The sequence below is a fragment of the Triticum urartu genome, chromosome 1, assembly GCF_003073215.2.
Source record: "Triticum urartu cultivar G1812 chromosome 1, Tu2.1, whole genome shotgun sequence".
Classification (NCBI taxonomy): domain Eukaryota; kingdom Viridiplantae; phylum Streptophyta; class Magnoliopsida; order Poales; family Poaceae; genus Triticum; species Triticum urartu.
In genome coordinates, this window is record NC_053022.1 from 71215991 (window position 1) to 71230136 (window position 14146).

Sequence of the window (14146 nt, forward strand, 5' to 3'; positions counted from 1 at the left end):
CATAAAAAAATACAAAAAAATTAAAAAAATCTGAATTTTTGCGGCATGAAACTTGGTCGATCATTCTACTCACGTGTGAAGTTTCATGATGTATTGACACCCATGGTATTCTTAGTGAAAAAAATACAAATACGACCATACTATGCATTAAACAATGTTTTTAATATAGTTTTGATTAGCTTCGATTTTGTCATTTTTGCCCAGATTATCACGGACGTGATGTCTTCATGAAACGTCATATGCGAGTATACTGGCTGACTATCTATATTACAAAAATAAATTCAGTTTTTTCTGAATTTTTCTAGTATTTTTTAAAATTTACTATTCATAAAGGGTGCACGCGCACCCATGTTCACCAAATCCGCGTCCTGGCAAATCTATGTGTTATAGGATAACAAATCTCTCTATTATAAGATGGCAATTCCTGAAACGTTTCCTGGAGAGGTTTTTTGAGCGAACGCCGTTCACTCGTGTGAGCCTCCATGAGGGAACGTTCATTCGTGCAACGTCCTCCTGTAGGGAACGTCAGCTCTCTATTAGGGTCCACAACTTTTTGCATGCTCCACTTGAAAACATGACATGACTAGAGAACGCTCTTTCTTGTTGCTGGGCAAGTAGAAAACATCACGGTGGGCATCTCATTCTATTTCACATAATCCAAAACAAATACGAAGAGACGCACTGTAAAACATGTAAACAGTATTGTAAAACACGTAAACAGTTACATAGCGACAAGACACCATTACACTAAAAAGTCAAGTTCTAAAAGTAAATGTAAGCTGATGCTACGATTGTTTCTTCTGCACTTCAATCGAAGTTTTTGATCTTGATTGGAGTTATATCATCCGCCACCTCAAATTTCCCGACTAATCGAGCGAAAAACACCATCTGCTGCTCCAAGGTAAACTTGATGTTTTCGGCCTGTTCAGAGTGAAAAATGTGAAGATGAAATCCATGACAACCTTGAAAGTTAATAGGGTAGAAGATGTAGAAAGGCAACTATTAGTACAGTATTCAACCTTGCGGAACCCATGCTGCTCCCCCTCATACTCAACCAAAGCAACAGGCAGACCTCTTTTTTTCAAAGCCTGGTATATTTTACGTGCCTGGTTTGGTGGTACGACCTGCGAAACATTAAGGCAAGTGAAATATTTTGCTACGGTCTATTTCGGCCTTAGCTAAATGCAGGTTGTAGTTTTGCACAAAACCAGAGCAAACTTTTGCATGTGAGATTGCACCTGACATTTTGCACAAAGAAATGTTGCAGGCAATGATTCATCAATCTTAAGTATGTTCAACAAAGTACATACAAACCCTATGCAAATATGGAAGCCTGGCCATTAGTTTTACAGGAGGAACTGTAATATGACAATCTGAAGAACAGAGTGGCTAATCCACTACAGAAGAAACATGATCTCAAGAGTCCAAAGATAACTTCAAATGTTAAAGAAACACACATGTGCTTGGTTCTACCGACTTGTGTACTCATGAATTCATGATAACCAATGTGGTTGATGATCAACACCTACCTTATCATCCAACCCTTGAAACAGAATTACTGGGCATGTAAATTTATTGACAAAGTTGATTGGTGACCTCTCATAGTAAGCTCTTTCATCTCCTGAAAGGATGTGGTGGAAGAAGCAACTATTAAATTAATCATACTAATTGATGCGTTGAACTCCCCTTTCCGAAACAAAAATGATGAGATACTTTCTTACCGACAAGATTGTCGATATAATGGGAGTCATATTTCTGCGAGTCTGCTCTCATCAAAGACAAATCACCAATCTGATCATCAATTCAGCAAAAGAGTTAGTTTTTATGTTTATACAAACAAACAGCAAAAAAATAGAATGACTAAATTATAGCAACCAAAATGGCACTAAACTGCATTTTCAAGTTTCAACCAGTCCACTAATAAAAACGATCGTATGGATATGGTTATTGGTTAATATGGTATCGAACCAAGACCAGGCCGGTTATGCAAAGCTGGATGTTCGGTTACCAGCCGGCTGATGTGGTTATTGCTTATCATTATTGTTGGAAAATTACTAACCGCTAAAGGTTTGGTTTATTTTGTACAAAACCGAACTAATTTGGTTATTACCAAACAACGAACACTTGCAAGGCCTAGCCCATCTCAGCGCTCATCCTGGACAATTGGGCTCTTCGCCTTTGGTCCGACTCACAATTAAGCATGAAACAATAGCCGGCCGCACAGCATTAGTTCGTTATGACATTAAACTGGCATGTGTACACTATCTACTTGGTGCTTGCTAATGCTAAAATGCTTCCTGCTATAAGAAAATGTTGTATGATATGACTAATGCAGCATAGATCCGCCTGGTTGTGATTGGCTGCTTGTTGCTTGTTGCTTGCTCCTTGCTTAGGTGCTGTTGGTGTTGATACTAGCATGCTTCTGATGTTAATTACTCAATTTGTCATGTGTAAATTTGTACTTTGTAATGTGAACCTGTAAAGTCAGCGAGATACTTTAAGTTCTTGTCAATTTGTCATGTGTTAATTTACCGCAACCATACCGGAGTTGTTTGGTATTAACTGCAACCAAAACACATAAGGAATTCATGAAACATTTAACAAACTATTAAACCATATTAACCAAACGCACCCAGGGTCATTATGGATGGCATGATGACTAAGATTTGTCCATAAGCCCTAGTCCCTAGAGCACTCCTTGAGCTTATTCCCAAAGCCAGCAAATACGTTGTGAGGATATATTATTAGCTGTATATATCAACTAAAAAGGCACATCACACTTGGCCCTGTTCGGAACTCAGAAATTTCACAAGAAAGAGTTCAACTCCCACAAGAATCAGGAAATTTTCCTGAGTTCCAAATAGGGGCTATAAGGATGCGCACAGGGACACATGATGTTCTTGAATATTCCTGCCTTGGGCCAGGCAAAGAGATGCAGCCACTAAGGAAACCTACAGTTGGAGAAGGACTAAGGTCTAAGAGAGATCTCTTTGCGCTCTCCCTCCGGATGAGCAAGGTGCTTGCGACGCCGCTCCAATCCTGGCTTGGCTTATGACCAAGAGCCTAAGCTAGGGCGGGTATTATGGAAGATTTTAGAATTTCTTTGCTTCCAAATGCACCAGACGGCATTAATGGAAGCTTCCATGAGGAAAGGCCTTGCGAAATCTCTTCTGGCCCAAGAAACCATTGAGTTGGTACTCCCATTATAGCAACTGAAATGGAAGCCAGCAGAGGAAAACTTCGGTTTTAGCTTCTGCTGCTCTTTACCTACCTGAGGAGAGTAAATTTCTTTGAGAACAGTAATAGGTTTCTCTTCTTAGTGTAGGGTTTAGCATCTACTGTGGTCTGTTCTGCTGTATGTAGAACACTTTGTTTCTGTTTTATAATGAAATGGAGAAGGGATTTTTTCGTGTATCCGAAAAAGGGGATGAATGAACAAATATAGCCTCCATGACTACCATTTTGAGAATGCAGGCACGTACTGTTTCTAAGAAAACAAATACAGAAACTGCAGAAACCACTGAGTATCTGGTGAAAGTTTGTTTATAGCAAGCCAATAAATAATATATTCTCAAAAGAGAGCACTTACACCATACAAAGATGCTCCAGCCTTGAATGTATCTCTGAATGCGAGTGAAGCTAAAGTAGTGTATCCGCCCGCTGATCTCCCCGTTATACATAGGCGTTGTTCATCTACGCTCCCGCTCTCGACCTTAATTAAGTAAGATGCACTGTGAGCATTGTTAAAAATTCTTATACTATTAGAATCGTTGATCATAGGACGTACCAGGAATCTTGCACAGCTGCAACAATCATCAACATCGACAATACCCGATTTCCCCAATAATCTCTCTCGGTATTCTCTCCCATATCCTTCAGTTTATATTTCAATATAGTTTAGCATACAGTAATAACAATTAATAATTTAAATGAACCCGAAGCCTTAATTACAATCAATATAGAATGAAGAATCCGTCTAATCTGAATACTAGAGGCAATGACAAACCAGTGCTTCCTCCGTAGTTAACATCAAGAAATGCCCATCCTCGACTTGTCCAATACTGGACACTAAGGTCTAGAATTTCACGTGTTTCAGCCGTAGGTCCTCCTGAAAATTGTGGGAAGCATCAAAGCTGCATGGTTTTGTTGTAATTATGGAATACGGAGGATCCTGTAACTCACTTAACAATCCAACTTTCAATGAAATAAACGGACACGTGGTGTGCCCGCGCACACCCATACACACACACACACCACAAACGCATGCCACACTGAAATTGTCTACGAATAATTATTTTGAGACATCAAAAGGGTTCATTAATTTCCTTACCATGCGTTTTGACCAGCAATGGAGGCTTTTCATCTGGTAAACCTTGAAACATGGGATTCAAAGGTGGGTAGAAATAGGCATACGCCTTCTGCCCAGGGCTGGATGTAGGGAACTCAATAAATTCTGGGGTGCTGAAGAAAGGTCTATACTGCACAACATCTGGTGAGGAAGACCAGACTATTGAGAAACTAATTGCTTTTGTTTTGTTCTTATCCAAAGTCACCTGGAAAGAAACACATACATGTTGCATGAGTTGATGCTCTAATACATCGTCGGTACATAACCAATAATGTGGATGTCACATCCTAGACACCTTTGCAATTGACATTGGGACACTTGCAGATGCACCTTCGATATAGAAGTAATCATTTCCAGCAACCTGCCAAAACACGGAAGAGGTCATCTCAACCACCAGCATGAAATTGAAGTAACATGACATGGTACATACATGAAACAAAAACTTCAGATGGAGGGCCTGTAGATTCTGGTACTTACCACATTGGACAAATCAGAGAAAGGGGTGTCGAGCAATGAAACTGAGCCTGAATCACAATTTAGAACACCAAGATATGACCTTCCGAGCTGCCTGTGTTACATCGGTATTAGGATTGTATTTAAAGATGTTTCATCAACAAAAAATATGACAATGAAACAAACAACTTTACAGAATTATCAGAACCTGTAAGTTAAAATGATGTGATTGCTCTTTCCAAGAAAAGCGTAAGAGCTGTTGCCAAAAAGCCACAATGGTCTGGTGAACTCAGCATCTAATGTGTACGCTGGAACAACCTCATTGCTGTGTTCAACCTGATACATAGTGCAGAGATATTTTACGCAAGCAAAGATCAGATGGTGACAAAGAATGTAGTATTTAATCACCATGCCATGTGTCATGACATTTAAAGTTATTACTCCAATCTCCATGACCCAAAACACGAACAGTGTCGTCAAAATGTATGTTACATTCTTTGTCCACTCCCTCTGTCAGTTATGAAAAACAGAACTCAAGTACTGAAAGAAAACCACATTACCCATTTATAAATGTTCCAGAATCCACTCTCTCTGTCAGTTATGAAAAATAGTTCTCCTGCAAGTTTGCATGCATCAAGCCATGGTTAAATTCTGGTTGTCAGTAGTCACCTTTTAGTCGTAGAAGCGAATATATTAATACTAAAGTTGTATAGGTAATCAAACAGTTCAATCACTAGGTAGTGTGATATGTGAACAGAAGACCCAGAAAACAATAGCACATATGCACTTCCGTATTGAAGATAACCTTTATTGATCTATAGAGAAGAATTCCCCACAAACTATGATAGTCCATTTAGTTAAAGCAGCTCCAATAAATATTGAATCAATAAATTGATAGACCAACAACAGAAACTAGTGACGTCAATCTCAACATAATATAAAACAATTCGATCTTCAAATAGAAGAGTGTACTGAAACGATGAAAACGCACAAGTAGAGTAGGTTGTTTGACTTTGTTCAAGAACAATACTTTAGAAACCATGAAGATGTGCAAAAAAAAGTGTTTAACTTACTTAAGAAACAAAACGAAAGAGCGAAATAATACGCTTACGAGGAACGTCTTTATCACCCAAGTAAGCATAGTAACATAACTTTAAGAAAATAACAAGGAATATAGGCAAATTTAGCTGGCAAATGACACCTTTTGGAGACCATTTAGGCTCAGCAAGGGATTCCACCAGCATTGGGTTGCCTCCAGCAACACAGACCCGTTTGGTCAACTCTCTGCACACAAACAAATCAGCAGCAGTTAGAAATTTTAAAAGCCCATGATAAATGGAGTGTAATACTAGAGCTTGCTGCAACGTATTAAGCACAGTAGTCACTAATCTAGCCTGTACCATGATGCAAGCTACTCCCTCTGCTCCTAAATATAAGTCTTTTAGAGATTACACTACAAATTATATAGGGATGTATATAGACATACTTTAGAGTGTAGATTCACGCATTTTGCTCCGTATGTAGGCCATGGTGGAATCTTTTAAAAAAACTTATATTTAGGAATAGAGGGAGTACTATATATATACAAACAGAATCCCATATACGCTTTTAGGAAAATGTGAATACTGTATAGTTCCTTAATTAGAACGAAAATATGCAAGTCCAAGTCAAAACTGACATTAAGAGAATGTCACTGGTTGGGGCCTGTGGCGGTCTAGGGTTTTATAGCCGTTCACCAGAATGGCAAGGCCGAAAGTCTCACCACCCCGGAACCATCTGGTGGAGGTACGGCACCTACGCGAAGACAGGGTGCCATTATATACGCCAGGCCGATCAACTTGTATGACAGGTAAACAAAACAGATTTGGATCCTAAGGATCTTATCTAAGGAAACAAACTGTATCTAATCTTACAAGAAAACGCAGCATGTACTAATATCTAGTTCAAACGATAATTCCATTTACCCGCTTTCAGAGAAGTAGCCAACCCAGAGTTCTGATTTATCCCATGGCATGTTTGGATGACCCCACTCAATCCATGCCATCCGCTTTTTGTTTTGATCAATTCTTGGAGAAGCATAGAAGTCATTCCCACTGACCAGCACCTTGGGTTCTTCAATACAGAAAATATGTGAGGTACTGTCAGTCAAAACATCAACCCAGAGTAAACATAGGAAGAATCAAACAAAAATATAGATCTACTTGGTACAACCGTACAAGCTATATAATTTTCTAGTCTTACCATGGATATCCCCACCGCTTAAGTTTATACACGCAATTGTTGTAGCGGGATTCAAGTTACTCGTTCGCCTATCTATCAAGAAATTTGAGCATGTCAAGAGTACAATAGTTCATCCTGCAACTAGACTACATGTAAGTCTGTAAACAAATTATATGTGAAGTACCTTCCATCACAGTAACATAACGACTGAAGTGTGGATCAAAGACACCACCAGCATAACTGACATCAGGTGCACCAAAATCGGGTGTAAGAGGCACGGGCAGACTTCCAACTGTAATAATCATGTGAAATGATTTCAAATGAAAAAACATCATAGTTTAATTTAATTTGCTCAAGATGAAATATCAAATGGTTCTAAAGAGATGTAATTACTTAGTGCCAATTCCTACAACCCTCCCTAGCCATCTTGTGTACTCAGCCTTGTACAGCCTTCTTACTTGTACAGTTTTTTATAGTTAACAAAACATATGCTGTTGAGACCTCCACTACAGTTTTCAGTCAAATAAGATTGGCTAGTTTTCCTGTCAGACACATCATATCACTTCATCGGCTGTCAATGATAAGTATTGAACCTAAATGCAAGTTCTTCTCCTGCAGTCATGATCCATGAATCATGAGGATTAGGACAGAGAGCCTTAGCTAGCCTACCGATTCCGATATTGGGTGATCCCACAGATAAGTTTTTTAGGCATTCAATCCTGGGCTTCAGAACTACTCCCTATATTGTATGGGCTATGTTGGCATCACTCTTTTTTTTGTTTTTTTTTCCTTCATACTATATTGCATATTGTACTCATATTACGCATTTGAATGAACACAATATGCAATCTATGCACTAACCCATGAAGGGATATGTAATGGAACGTAAGATTGTTTTATCTGATAGACACTTTATAATTCCAACTTAATTACCTGTTTTTATTGGCATGTCACATGTGGATTAGAGTTTTGTTGAACTAGCTGCATTATAAGTGATTACCATCCCACTTACTTTCAGTCGGTTGCTTGTACAGACGTTGATCCTTGTAGTTTGAGAAAACAACAGTATTATCTTGGACTGCAAATGCACCACCTCCATATTCTTGAACAAGGGTGCGTGCTGCAAATTCCGGAGGTATGATATCCACAGGCTTGTCATCCTCCTTTACAATAACCATACGCCTGGAAACAAAATTAGTTAAATCTGACACAAAATATTCAATTTTGAGTTTCGATGCAAACTAATTGAAGCCTACCAGGATTGAATATGGTACAACAAATATTCAGCGTGTAGGATGCACGCACTCATGGCATATGGTGCGAGGAAGGATTTTATCATTCAGTTCATCTGAAATACGAATACCATTTTATCTTGTGTGTAGGATGCACGCACTCATGGCATGCAATTTTATTCAGAGAAAAGGCACTTGGACCGGTTTTTCACTGAAAGCGAAGTTTTCAGAGTATATATGCTGGTATCCAGCAGCTTACATTCAGTGCTATATATATATAGAACCAGCAGCTTACAACAAGAAAGAGCAGTGACTTGGAGAAAGAGGCTTCATTTGCCACGACGAATAGGCTGGGGCCATAGCTTGCACGCTTGAATGTTCTCAAGCATGTTGACTTAACATTCATCAAGCAAATACATCTGTCATGTGTCAAATTTCATCACTCGCGTCGCATACTCCTGTGCATGCACTTTTATAGTTTGTTTATACAGAGAAAAACAGTTTCAGACTTCCAGCTATAAGTCGTGGAATCAGTGTCGTTTGGGATGTCGTCCCTCTTCTGAGAACTGCCTAAATATAAATCTTTTTAGAGATTCCAATATGGACTACATACGAAGCAAAATGAGTGAATCTACATTCTAAAATATCTCTATATACATCCGTATGTAGTTCATATTAGAATCCCTAAAAAGACTTATAGTATTTAGGAACGGAGGAAGTAGATCTTTACTCTTATGGTAAACAAAATACGTGCTATATATATTTATGCCGAGACCATAACGCCCCACCTCCAAATAACATTTTCCTTATATTCAGTGCTATATATATATATATATATCAACTTGAGGTGATAGAACCCGTCAGTCCTTTGGTACAGTGGTGCGTGCCCAATGCAGTTAGATGCCCCAAAAAGCAGCTATAGAAACAACTCCAGATATGCCCCTACAATGTTTAGCAATTCGAAGCTACGAGGTACAAATCTGGGAGCGTCTCCTCATGCCTTGCGGTGAATCAATAAGCAGTTGTAAGCATTGACGCAGTGGTTTACTCACCCTTTCTCCTCGGGGCGTCCCTCGATCCATAGTAGGCGGCCGTCTCCGGCAAGGGCGATGCCACCGAGGCGCTTGTCGGCGCCGGAGACGACGTCTGCGGTGATGGGCGACCTCCAGGACCCGTACGGCGCCGCCGTGGGCTTCTCCCCTCCCGCGGCGTCAGCCGGCGCTGGAGAAGCTGGGGAGGAGGAGGACATGCCGGGCGGCGCGGCGGAGGCGGATGCGGGGGAGGAGGCGGAGCAGGCGGGGAGAAGTGTCTCCATGGCCGGGGGGCGTGGACTGTGATTTTATAGGGGTTTAGGTGGGGTTTTGCGACTATGGTGCGAGTGCAGCATCATTCTGACTATCATCCCGAATATGAAATCAAATCAACAGAGTTTTTTTTTTCCTTTAAAGAAAATAAAATTTTAACTGGAATTTTGCATTATATGTTTCTTAACAAAAATGTTCTTTTTTTCTCGTACATTCTCTGCATTATATTGCGAGATTGAGCTCCCGTAGCGAGAGTTTCTGCCGTACGTGTTGTCTTTTCTTTGTGTGAGATTGAGCTCCCCTGTAACAACAGCCGGTGTACCCAGCCCCAACTTGGTTACTCTTCGCTTTGGTGAAAAGCAGAGCCCCGCGCCTGTTTGTCTAAAACGATGAGCTAGGAAATTTGGCGATCACTAGCCTTGGTTATGATGGTGTCTCGGGCCGGGTACAACAGCTTGGTGGTTTCTCTCTTGGGGAGGGAGATGGGTTACTCAGATGGGCACTAGCCATTGTTTCATGGACCCGGATATCCAGCGAAAGTCAGATTTTTTAGGCATGACAAATCATAAGTTTTTCATGGCAAGTTGTGTTTGTCGAGGATGGCAAGCTTAGTTGGCGAGCATGACAAATATGCCCCAGCTCATGACAAATGTCTCGGGCTGGGTGCAACAGCTTGGTTGGGTTTCTCCTTGGGGGAGGGAGATTGGGTTACTCTATCTACACTAGCCACGGATATCCAGCGAATGTTAGATTTTTAGGCTTGAAAAATCCAATTTTTTTCACGGCAACTTATGTCCGTCAAGGATAACAAGTTTAGTTGACGAGCACAAGAAATCCGTCTCAGTTTATTTTTTGCCAAAAAAATTGCCGTGCTTGCAAACTACAATTGCCATCCTCGCGCCAGTAAAAATTGCCATGAAAAACGTTTGATTCGCCATGTCTAAAAATCTGACGTCAGGTTTTTAGTCTTTCCGCTGTTTAATTTGGCCCAAAGGTTCTGAGTTGCTACCTTTCTCTGTGCCAGCGATTCCTATCTGCTATCGTTCATGTACAATAGGTTAAATCCGGCGTGGCGGGTCACTTGGTTGCCTTTATCTTCTACATTAGTTTTGGGGACCTCCACGGGTCTTCTCCCTTATAAGTCTGGCTACTCGAGCCTTAGTTAGTTGTTTAATAGTAACGCCAAAGATGTTAGTCAGGGTATTCGCGCCGTCACATGCTTACTTATATACCAACCATAAACTAAAAGGAGCGGATGGATATCGAGACCTTGAGAGCAAGCGCCTTAACAATGGGCTTTTTTTCCATCAAACGACGCTAGACTTTGTAGGCTACTGAAATGAGACAAAGTTCCCACCAACCACTTAGTTTAGCCATTTTAACTGGTTTAGGCATACCAAGATATCACATGAGTTTAACTTACGGGTTTGACTATATCACTATAATATGCACTATTTACGATCCTCTTTTATCAAACATCTAAGTATGACATCTGCACTATTTATGATCCTCTTTTGTTTGTCTCAGATTATTTGATTGACGCTCACACCCTTCTCTAGCAGGCCGTGTCCCGTTGGCTGCTAGTAATCACTTTGCGCGACCTTCTCACCCAGCGATCTGACTTCTGGCTAGGGCCTAATCCAAACTTGAGGACCCATGTGTGGATGTCCGCTACGTGTGACTTTCTTTTGTTACCAATCAAACATGGCACCTGGATGCCTACGGGTTTGGAAACGATTGTAGTCTAGCTGTGAGCTTGCAGTTTAGTCCAGTACGTGTAAAGCTTGAGAGTTACTTGGAGATGATTAGCATTTGTGAACAATTTTTATAAGAACATTGTTTCAAACTTTGTAACTTTTTTGAAAAGAACAAACAGATTTTAAAACTTGCAAACATGTTTTGTAAAACGTGATTTTTTTTATATTTTCTAGAAAAAATGAGAAATTCTTTTTTTAAAAATACAAAGAACTTTGCAAGTTCCAAACACCTTTTGAGACAGAAAAATGATTAAGGAAAAGAAAAGGAAACCCCTTTTTTGGAATAAAAAAGTAAAAGAAAAGGAAAGCCAATGAAGAAAATAACAAAAAAAATAAAAACTAGGAAAAAACGTGATGAAACCAAAACCAACAGCCTCATTGGTTTCATAAGCTACCCAGACCATTCTGCAGACGATCCTGACATAACCGGTCGAATTGGCCTTTTTTTGCTCAAATCGGAAGAATAACCGTAATAGGTTGAACAATTAGCACGCGCTAGCATCGTTGGGTAAGAGGGGGGAAATAACGTCACTGGGGATCGACTCTTGGGCGTTAGTTTGGCCCGACAACCAACTAGCCAAACTAATCGTAGCTATCAAGAAATATAATCTTAGTATATTTAACCATTTTCACATATTTTTATGGCTCAAGAACACAAACAAATGAATCGTGTCAGCTACTGACCGACCGGTAAAAACCTGAACCGATGACATCTGGTTCGATCACCGGTCAGGATTTTTAAACTATGCTTGTAAGCGGGGACAACACTTACTACGGGGCCAGTTGCAAGTCGAGGGGGACTTGCAACTGGTAGAAGAACAAAAAGAAAGGCCCGATTATGAGTCGATGGTGGACATGCAACTGGGACAAAAAAATTGCGAGTGCTAGTTGCGTGTCGACCGTGAACTTGGAAATGGAACAACAAAGGTCATACCCAGTTACATGTCTAGGGTGGATTTGCAACTGGGATAAAAAAAGGTCGGGCCTTAGTTGTGAGTCAAAGGTGGACTTGCAACTTGAACAAAAAAAGGTCGGGCCCCAGTTGTGAGTCGAGGGTGGACCTGTATCTGGGACAAAAAAGGACCCCGGTTGCGAGTCTAGCATGACTTCCAACTAGGATAAAAAAGAGTAGGCCTCAATTGCAAGTCGAATATGGACTTGGAAATGAGACAAAAAAATATCCGGCCCCAGTAGCGAGTTGGGGGTGGACTGGCAACTTGGACAAAAAAGGTCGGACCCCGATTGTGAATTGATGGGCTTACAACTGGGACAAAGAAAAGATTTGGCCCTAGTTGCGAGTCGAACATGGACTTGCAATTGGGACCCAAAAAAGGTCGGGCCCCAGTTGCGAGTCGAGGATGGACTAGCAACTAAGACAAAAAGGGCGGACCCCGGTTGCGAGTCAAAGATGGACTTGGAACTGGGACAAAAAAAAGATTATGCCTCAGTTGCAAGTTGAACGTGGACTTGCAAATAGGACAAAAAATTGTGTGACCAAGTTGCGAGTCGAGGGTGGAATTGCAACTGAGACAAAATAGTCGGACCTTGGTTACAAGTTGAAGATGGACTCACAATTAGGACAAAAAATAGGCCCTACTTGCGACTCGAGGGTGGGCTTGCAATTAGGACAAAAAAATATCAGGCCCAGTTGTGGGTTGAGGATGGCCTTAAAATTGCGACAAAAAAGGCCAAGCCCCAGTTGCGAGTGGATTTGCAACTGTAAAAAAAAAAGTTGTTTCCACGGAGTCGAGGATGGACCCTGCTAGTGGGACAAAAAAGGTCGGTCTCATTGCGATTCAAGAGTGAACTTGCAACTGGGCAGAAAAAAGTTGAGCATTAAAGGTATACATATAATTGTCATTCACTAGACAAATACAACGTTGATGAGGTTGAATTTTTTTTTGACAAGCAGCAAGATATTATTTGTGTGCAGTAGAATAAAAACTGAAAAAGCAAAAGAAAAACATATGAGACTAAGGTGATTAGAAAGTAATATATTTAGTGTATCACAGGTCTGCTCAAACATCGAACCTCTTGGCATCTGCATCCCAATCGCTTTTCAAATGAAAGAAAACTGAGCTTGGCAGCCCAACATGGGAAGAAAACTGCAGCCTAAAATTGAACACAACCAAAACGACAACGGCCCAACGAACAACACAGGAAACGGGCGAGCTGGAAACAGTGAAACAACCGCTTCCTACGAGATGCTCGAAAAAAAAAAAGCGGCTTCGTGCGAGCCTGTGTGCGCAAAAATTCAAATCTTACAGCCTTTGATTAATTGGTCATGTACTTAGATGTGAGATAACCAGGGCTAGGCCGGCAAAATTGGAGGCCCCGTGCAAAACTCTAAAATGAGGCCTACCTGTTAAAAAATCTTCTTTGTCGCTTGTGATCAGCACGGGAACTATTTGGGTAGCTCGCGTTGGTAATTCGTGGCCTCCGTGATCCGTCAAAGTTGAAGGCCATTGCATGTAGGGAGGCGCTCGCTTTGGCAGAAGACCCACTCTTGCGAAGTTTCATCCTCGCACCTGATTCTAAGTAAGTAGTAGGAGATATACTGAAGGGTTGTCATTACTGAAATTCAACATCAAGCTAGTAGTTTTAATTGTAACTTTATTTTTGAAAGTAGAGGGTCGAACAAAGAAGCTCGTAATCTATCTAAGGTTTCACATGATTAGGTCAGGGGCGTCATGTGTGGCTGAAACAACCCCATGATCCGGGATATATTCCACAATTTGTAATCTTTGATGAATTTTTTCGATAAAGGATGCTTTATTACTTAAAAGGTTTAAGCATTACACCCGGCCTCTGCATACCAAGATGCACACAGCC

General features: G+C 40.7%; 1 protein-coding gene across 1 annotated transcript; it reads right to left on the reverse strand.

Annotated features, from left to right (window-relative positions):
• Positions 1 to 615: 615 nt before the first annotated feature.
• Positions 616 to 9595, reverse strand: LOC125548217 (dipeptidyl peptidase family member 6-like). The gene is made up of 18 exons (XM_048711883.1): positions 9306 to 9595; positions 8034 to 8203; positions 7206 to 7313; positions 7043 to 7114; positions 6766 to 6913; positions 6003 to 6085; positions 5362 to 5417; positions 5010 to 5137; positions 4826 to 4916; positions 4644 to 4709; positions 4331 to 4553; positions 4007 to 4108; positions 3788 to 3873; positions 3590 to 3712; positions 1722 to 1791; positions 1530 to 1621; positions 1020 to 1124; positions 616 to 921 (listed from the first exon to the last, which is right to left on the reverse strand). The coding sequence occupies exons 1-18, from the start codon at positions 9566 to 9568 to the stop codon at positions 808 to 810; spliced, it is 2100 nt and encodes a 699-aa protein (XP_048567840.1). The 5' UTR covers positions 9569 to 9595; the 3' UTR covers positions 616 to 807.
• Between the last annotated feature and the right edge of the window lie 4551 nt (positions 9596 to 14146).

What these genes read in the sequence shown, in the direction of transcription:
- LOC125548217 (XM_048711883.1), bottom strand. Translation starts at nt 9,568, where the DNA reads ATGGAGACACTTCTCCCCGCCTGCTCCGCCTCCTCCCCCGCATCCGCC. An exon ending in GCCTAAATGGTCTCCAAAAG is followed by an intron (nt 5,418 to 6,002) that starts GTGTCATTTGCC and finishes GCAAACTTGCAG; the next exon opens with GAGAACTATTTTTCATAACT. An exon ending in CACATCATTTTAACTTACAG is followed by an intron (nt 4,917 to 5,009) that starts GTTCTGATAATT and finishes GATGTAACACAG; the next exon opens with GCAGCTCGGAAGGTCATATC.